The 8,003-nt window shown below is 39.1% G+C and overlaps 1 protein-coding gene across 1 annotated transcript in view; it reads left to right on the top strand.

The window, feature by feature from the left end:
- The window catches only part of LOC109911459 (leucine-rich repeat-containing protein 27), a 55,161-nt gene that overhangs the window by 27,838 nt on the left and 19,320 nt on the right, over nt 1-8,003 (top strand). Inside the window, exon 4 of the mRNA XM_048609041.1 lies at nt 4,133-4,325. Within this exon, the coding sequence (XP_048464998.1) occupies nt 4,133-4,325 (193 nt within the window). The remainder of the gene's footprint in view (nt 1-4,132; nt 4,326-8,003) is intronic.

Below are 8,003 nucleotides of genomic sequence, written 5' to 3'. Positions count from 1 at the left end.
TCAGAGGAGCAGGAAAGCTGATGTTTCGGGTCTGGACCCTTCTTCAGCATTTCTGAAGAAGGGTCTAGGCCTGAAACATCAGCTTTTCTGCTCCTCTGATGCTGCTTGGCCTGCTGTGTTCATCCAGCTCTACACCTTGTTATCTCAGATTCTCCAGCATCTGCAGTTCCTACTATCTCTACTAACACTCAGTTTGGTTTCTGTCAGACCTTACAGCTTCTGATCTCATTACACCCTCGGTCCAAATATAAGAGCTGAACTCTAGAGATGATCGGAGTGATTGTCCTTTAACTCAAAGTAGCACTTGACTGAATATGCCATTGAAGAACTCTGGCAAAATTGAAATGAATGGGAACTGGAAATAAAATTCTTCACCTGAATGAGTCACATCTAACTGAAAAGGAAAATACTTGGTCGTTGTTAGATTCCTTCATCACCCTTCATGGATGTTGTTACAGAAGTTACTGAGAATAGTCTGCTAAGTTTGACAATCTTCAGCTGCTTCATCAATAACCTTCCCTTCATCATGAAGTTGGAAATGGAGATACTCAATGATGTTTTACAATTTTTTCAGCACCATTCTTGACTTCTCAGATATTGAACCAGTCTGTGTCCATATGCAGCAAGACGTCTATCACCTCGAAGAATAAAGGCAACAGATGCATAGGGATACCACCACCTGCAGGTTCCACTCCAAACCACACCATCCAGCTTGGATATATATCACCATTTTTTCACAGTCACCAGGTAAAATCTCTGCGTGCAGCACTATGGGTGTATCTGCAGGGATTCAAGAAAGCCACCTATATATCGACTTTCTCAAGAGTAATTAGGGAAGGGCAGTAAATGTTACTGAGCCAGCTATGTGAGATCCAATTAATAAAAAATAACACTCACCATCATGACTTGCAATGTTTTCTCCGTTTCTTCACCATCATGGAATCAATATCCAGGAATTCTCTTCTGAGCAGTATTGTGGCTGCACCTGAACCGGATGTACTGTAGTAGTTCCAGTAAGTGACTCATCATCACCTTCTCCAGGATGATTAGGGATCGGCAACAGTTAGGCTTAGCCAGAATGTAAAAATAAAGAGCAAGTCCATCAGGGCAGAGAAATATATTGGCAAGAGTTAAAAAGGAGTAGGGAGTACAAATATTCAGCATCATAATAACCTAAGGGAGGTCCAAGCTGTTGTAATTGTTTTCTTGGTTGATGAGAGAAGTTTAAGGCACACACACTAGTAAAGGAAAGGTAACCACAACAATGGTGTCAGATATCTATAAACGATAATAGGTAAACACAACTTATCAATTTTCAAAACACAACTGGTTTATTGCAGATTTGAACATTTACAAACTGCAAAAACAGACTAGATAAATTTTGAAGATTTTGGAGAATTGATGTTTTCACATTGTTCATTGAACTGTTGGTGAGAGAGGTTGGTGCTTTAAATTTTTGATTACTGAAGGAGGTAATTTTAGAATAAGTAGTGCATAATTTATGTGTAAGACAAAGAAAATGATCTTGTGTAATACTTAAATTTATCATGGAAATGATATCTGTGTTTACAAATTTATGTAACGTTTCTTGTAAATTGGGGTTGACATCCTGTCATAAGCTTGCATTTTGTTTTACAAATTTGAACATTTATAGTATGAACTCCAATATCCCGACAGCTGCTGAAACTACTGTCAAGGATTTTGCTTGAGAATAATAATTATTATTATAGGTTATACTTCCATTCAATTTTCTTGTCCAATTTGAAACTCTTTTTTGCTAGACATCAGTTGGTACTATGTCAGTGCAGAGTGGAGCCTTATTATTTCCACAGCTTTGCTGTCACCTGGGAAACCTCAGTTAATGCAAGCATTTCAATTTGGAGGCTGCCTGTAGCAGATGTCAATAGCTGCAAAAATCTTAAAGATAGAACATCAGATCATCAGGGACAAGAAAAAGGAAAGTAAATTGTTCTTTCAACCTTGTTGTGATTTGACCTGCAAACTGCTGAAAATTAATTCATCTGTACAAACTTGTCCTACTAATGAAAATTCCTTTTCAGCAACAACAACAGAATCAAACCTTGACTATTTTAAAATTATAATGCAATTAGACCAAACATATCCAACATAGTAATGAATGCTGCATTAAATCAAGTACAAAGTTGCATAATATTTTTATACTTGAGGTCCCCTAGCAAATACTTCCACTGTCATGATTTCTTCTTTTTGTTTGTGGAGGATGGTTCAGATCACATAAGTCTCTATGGCTGCCTCAATTGCATTGTTTCATGAGCCTAGCAGAAGGGTGATTCAGTCAAGATGAGATATTCCCTCTTGTGGCCTGGCTGAAATATGGCTAAGCTTTTTCTCCTTTGCACTTCCTTCAGATTTCAATGCTGTTTGCCTTCTAATAACAGTCTAAATCTCCATTCCACCCAAAAGCAACTATTCCAGCTTCTTAATGTGGTTGCAATTTGGCGGCCCAGCCATTTTTAAAATAATTAGCTGGCTATACTCCACTGTTCACTAGAGATGTAAGAGACGTTGATGTTTTTTTTTCACAGAAGATCGTTGATGATTATGATTATTGTTAGGTGTGTATATTTCATGTAAACAGCTCTAGAGTATACACTTTGGCATTATAAGCAACAATGCTGTGTTTGGATTGAAACAAACAAGTGGTTAAGTTTGAATTATACAATGAAGTTACAATGTAAGTAATAGCCAGGTTTAGGTGTGTACTTCAGATTGCATAAAATATAGGTCCCTAGCTTTTGGTGTCCCATTGTAATGATTGAGACTTAAATGTAGACAGTACGTCTTCAAAAATATGCTCAGATTACAAAAAAAGGCCATATGGTTCATTGTATAGAAAAAACAGTGTGACTGCAGGAAGGTATCTGTGGACTGGTCAGCGGCAAGTGGATTGCAATCAAGAGTGTTATGAGGTGATGCAATTGGGAAGGGTATTCACGGCAAGGGAATAAATAATACAACACTGTAAACTATGAAGGAGCATAGGTACCTTGGAGTTCCTGACCAGGAGGACAGGTATATAAGATGGCTTAGAAAGCATAATGTACACTTCATTAGCCAAGGTATTGAAAATAAGAAGAGGGAAGGTGTGCTCAACCTACATAACATAATTGTTACTGTTAGATACTACATTCTGTTCAGATCACCACATTTAAGGAAAATTATGATCTGACTAGAAAAGAATTATGAGAACATTGTCAGGAACAGATTATTTTAGTTATGATAAAAGATTAGACAGGTGAGGTGGTGGTTTTAATTGATATGCATAAACCAATGAGGAACCTAGAAAAAGTGGATCAGAACAACCTATTCCACATAGCAGAGAGATTAATAAATAGGAAGCATAAATTTAAAGCAGTTGGTAGAAGAATTAGAGGGGTGTTGAGGTGAATGTTTTTCCCTAAGGGTGTGGTGGGTGTCAGGAATTCAGCATCTAACTATTGAGTAGAAGGAGAAGCTGTCATTGCAGTTAAAAACTGTTTGGTCTTGCATTTGGAGTGCTGTAACTTCTAAGGCTAAGGATCAAGTACTGCAAAGTCAGTCAAGATTAGATTGCTTTTGTTTAGGCCAGCACAAATGTAATGGGCCCAATGGCTTTTTTCTGTGCTTTAAATCTCCATAATTATACATCTATGATTGAAGTCTTAAAAATAATATTAAATAAAATTACAATGCAGTCTATCAAGTGAAATTGCTTTGTAAGTGGGTGCTGGAAACTACGCGTGCATGACTGGGAGTAACTTTTTGACTTAAATGTTCTCTTCCTATCTGTGGAAAACCAATTTCCCTCTGTTTATTCCTGTTTAGAAATCTCAGTCAAGACAGAGTTAGGTTATTAAGTAAACAAAACTGTTGTGTGTTAGTATATGCAGACTATACGTTTGAGACACCTCCTTTGTTAAAAGAATGTGGGTGAGTGCTGTTCAAGTAGTAAATGTGATATCTGAAATGGTTTTGCAATGATACTATATCCATGAGGTTCCATATGCTGTTTACCTTCAGTATCCAGAGTGGTAGGATCCATATTTGCATGTTATCTATATCCTTCAACTTGACACATCACATTTAGTGACTTGTCCTTTGATTTTCTTTTTAGAAATGCCATTAATTGAAAAACTACAATTGAATGTCCAAACAGGATCAAGTTTAAGTTTCTCTGATGAGAAAGAGCAGCAAAGATTCAAAACACTGAAGCAGAAATTATTGCAAGAAGAGAAAAAGGAAGATTCTTCTCAGTCTAAGAAGGTCTGGGGCGCAGGGTTCCTATCGAGCATATCTAATATTCCCAGGTAAATGAAAACATGAATATAACTGAATTACATACTTTGCTGGATAGCTAGACCCAGTGGGAGAACAATCATTGTATTCTTTCCCTTTTTGCCTAGTGCTGCATGAAACAACTCACTTCTTCCACTGCTTTTGTCATGCTCCAATTTGGTTCTGTAAAGAAGATCCTTTTCTGCAGACAAGTTGTTGGCCGCACTCATAAGCTGCCTATCAGATGGTTCACAATGTGTGCAATACGCGCACAATACTCCGATACGCTGCTGGCTATCAACCCAGTATTCAGTGGCATGTGTGTGAGAGGCTGGGACTTTTTTCATTGGACCATAGGAGGTTGAGGGGTGACCTTATAGAGATTTATAAAATCATAAGGGGTATAGATAAGGTGAATAGCAAGGGTTTGGAAGTTCAAAACAAGGGAGTATTTTTAAGGTAAGAGGAGAAAGATTTTAAAAAGTGAGTTGCTGTAGTGCTACTGGTGTTGTGCATTGGTGGTGAAGGGTACGAGTCAAGTGCTTTGTCCTGCATGGAGCTAAACTTCTTGAGTGTTGTTGGACAGATGGAATGTTGCTATATTCGTCCAGACATGATTAGAGTGTTTTATCACTCCTAACTTGTGCCTTACAAATGGTGGACAGGCTTTGGGCATCAGGAGGTAAATTATTTGCCACAGAATTTCCAGTTGCTGACCAGCTTTTGTCACAATTAGCCACAATATTTACATGGCTGGTTCAGTTCGGTTTCCAGTCATCGTGGGGAATGCAGCAATGCTAATGCAACAGGCTGTCAAGAGAAGAAGATTAAATTCTTTCTTGTTTGAGATGGTCATTGACTGGCACTTGTATGGCACAAATGTGACTTGCCACGTCTCAGCCTAATGATATCTGACTCTTGCTGTCTATGGGCATTGAGTGCTTCAGTATTTCTGGAATCACAAATGGTGCCAAACATTGTGCCATCATCAGTGAACATCTGACTTATGACCTTATGATGGAAGGAAGGTAATTAATGAAGCACCTGAAGATGTTTTGGCCTGGGACATTACCCTGAGGAAATCATGCAATGATGTCCCGTGGTTGAAAATGATTGTCCTCCGACAAGTACAACTATCTTCATTTGTGCTTAATCAACTACTGGAAAGTTCACCAGACCCCTCCAATTTCCATTGATTCCAGTTTTGCTGAAGCACTTTGATGTCACGCTAAGTTGAATCTGCCTGGATGTCAAGGCTGTCACTTTCATTTCACCACTTAAGTTCAGCTCTTTGTCCATGTTTGGACTAAGGCACTGATGAGATGGAACCCAAACTCAGGGCCAGTGGACAGGTGATCGCTGAGTAAATGATGCTTGATAACACTATTGATCTGTTGATAACTCCTTCAATCACCTTGCTGATGATCAAGAATAGTCTGATACTTTGGTAATTGGTTGGGTTGGATTTCTGCTGCTATTTGTGTATTGGACTTACTTGGACAATTTTTCTGCACTGTGAAGATGCCACTGATCTCCCAGTTAACTAGGGCCATGGGGAATTCTGGAATACAGGCTGTTAGTACTATAGCTAGAATTTTGTCAGGGCCCACAGTCTTTGCAATACCTGATTCCTCTAAAGCTTTAATCTCCAGGAAATATAACCCTAGTTTGTGTAATCCTGCCTCATAAATCAACCTTTGAGTCCAGATATGCTAATATATCCACTGCCCCTCCAAAGGCAATATATCCTTCGCAATCTCAGAGAAGCAGAAAAGTTGACATTTCAGGTCAGGGCCCTTCCTCAGAAATGGGGAGGGGTAGGGGAGCTCAGAAATAAATAGAGAGAGGAGGGGTGGGGCTGGGGAAGGTAGGTGGGATGGTGATAGGTGAGTGCAGGTAGGAAGTGGTGGGGATTGGTCAATGAGGTGGGAGGGGCAGATAGGTGGGAGAAGAGATGGACAGGTTGTGTCAGGTCGAGGAGGTGGGGATGAGAGGGAGGATTGGACATGGGATGAGGCCAGGGGTGGGGAGATTTTAAAACTGGTGAAATCCATATTTACGCCATAGGGCTGTAGGCTCCCAAGGTGGAATATGAGGTGCTGCTCCTCCAGTTTGCACACCTTGAAATCTCATGTAACTGTTCTCCCACCTGCTTATCTGAAACAAAGGAAAATGAACAGAATTTCAGGAGCAACACACAGGTAGGATAGGCAGGTTGCAGGATCTGGTGGCTGAAACAAGCAGACTATCAGTTGCCTAGTACGTGAATCAAATGGTCCACAAGCTATAAAAATGTTATTTCTGGGGGCTGTCTTGTGATACAGTGGTAGTACCTCTACCTCTGGACCAAAAGACCTGGGTTTAAGTCCCACCTGCTCCAGAAATGTGTAATTACATCTCTGACCAGGTTGATTAGAAAAATAAGGTAATTTAAAAAAAGAGCTATTTCTAGGGGCTCTTTTGTAATGCAGTGGTAGTATCCCTACCTCTGGGCCAAAAGGTCTGGGTTCAAGTCCCACCTGCTTCAGAAGTATGTAATAACATCTCTGAACAGTTTGATTGTGAAAGATAGGTTAATTTTAAAAAATGTTATTTCTACCTTTAGAGAAAGGTAGGCACTGTGGGGGCAGGGCTTTATCTCCCCCAACTCCGTTTTAATTTAGCCCCTTCTTGCTCTCCCTTCCCCATCTTCGCTTTTAATGGTTTGCATTGCCCTTATTGGGCTTTGCTTATAAATATAGAATTGGCTCTATAGGTGTTTTATGGGTGGTGATTAGTGTTTAGAAAGGAAAACAAAAAAAAACAAAAAAAGATTTACACTGATTTTGGTGATGGGAAAGTTGCTCAGTTATGTATGATAGCACTTCTGGATATAGAAAATAAAAAAAACAACAGGAATGTTGCTTTTAGTCACGGTGATTTGGGGGTGGGAAAGTCATTCGGTTGTGTGTGATAGCACTTCTGGATATTAAACAAGAAGAACTTTTTTTTAGGGCTGTTGTGGTGCAGTGATAGTGTCTCTGCCTCTGAGCCCAGAAGACCTGGGTTCAAGTCACATCTGCCCTACAGGTGTGCAATAACCTCTCTGGACAGGTTGACTTGAAAATATAAAGAAATGTTATTTCTGTCCTCATCTCCTCCCTTCCACTAAGTTACTTTCACAAAAGCATTATGTTTTCCTTGTGATTTAGTCTATTTGGCTCCTTTGGGAAAAATAAGCATCATATTGTAGTTAAAACCCAGTGTGGCTACATTGTTATCGCAATATGCACATTCATTAAAATTTAGAACCTTTTCAGAAACTCAGAAGTTACAACTACATGCCATCAACTTTAATCATCTGATTCATTTTAAAATTATTTCATCCAATTTCAGTGTAATCATCCAGAAAAAATATATTTTCGTGTTTTTAAGTTTGAGGCACTGCATCTCAAGAACAATTCCTTGGAGGAATAGATTCTGCAAAGTAACATTGGGGCAAGTGGTGCAAAAAGGTTAAATTGTAATAACTGGTTGCGTAGTCAAACCTTGTATTTCTTAAAGTATAGATTATTTCAGGGATGATAAAACTGAGAGGCTTCTAATGTTGAATGATTCAATAAGCGTAATAGAGAGAAACTGTTCTTCCGCTGGGGAAATTTACAACAATGGTTCATAAGTGTAAAAAAACAGCTGGCCATTCAGGAACGATGTCACGAAACATTTCGCAC

The sequence above is a fragment of the Rhincodon typus genome, chromosome 20, assembly GCF_021869965.1.
Source record: "Rhincodon typus isolate 14 chromosome 20, sRhiTyp1.1, whole genome shotgun sequence".
In the NCBI taxonomy this organism is placed as follows: domain Eukaryota; kingdom Metazoa; phylum Chordata; class Chondrichthyes; order Orectolobiformes; family Rhincodontidae; genus Rhincodon; species Rhincodon typus.
Note: the sequence above shows the minus strand (reverse complement) of the source record. Positions and strands in the feature narration are given on the sequence as shown.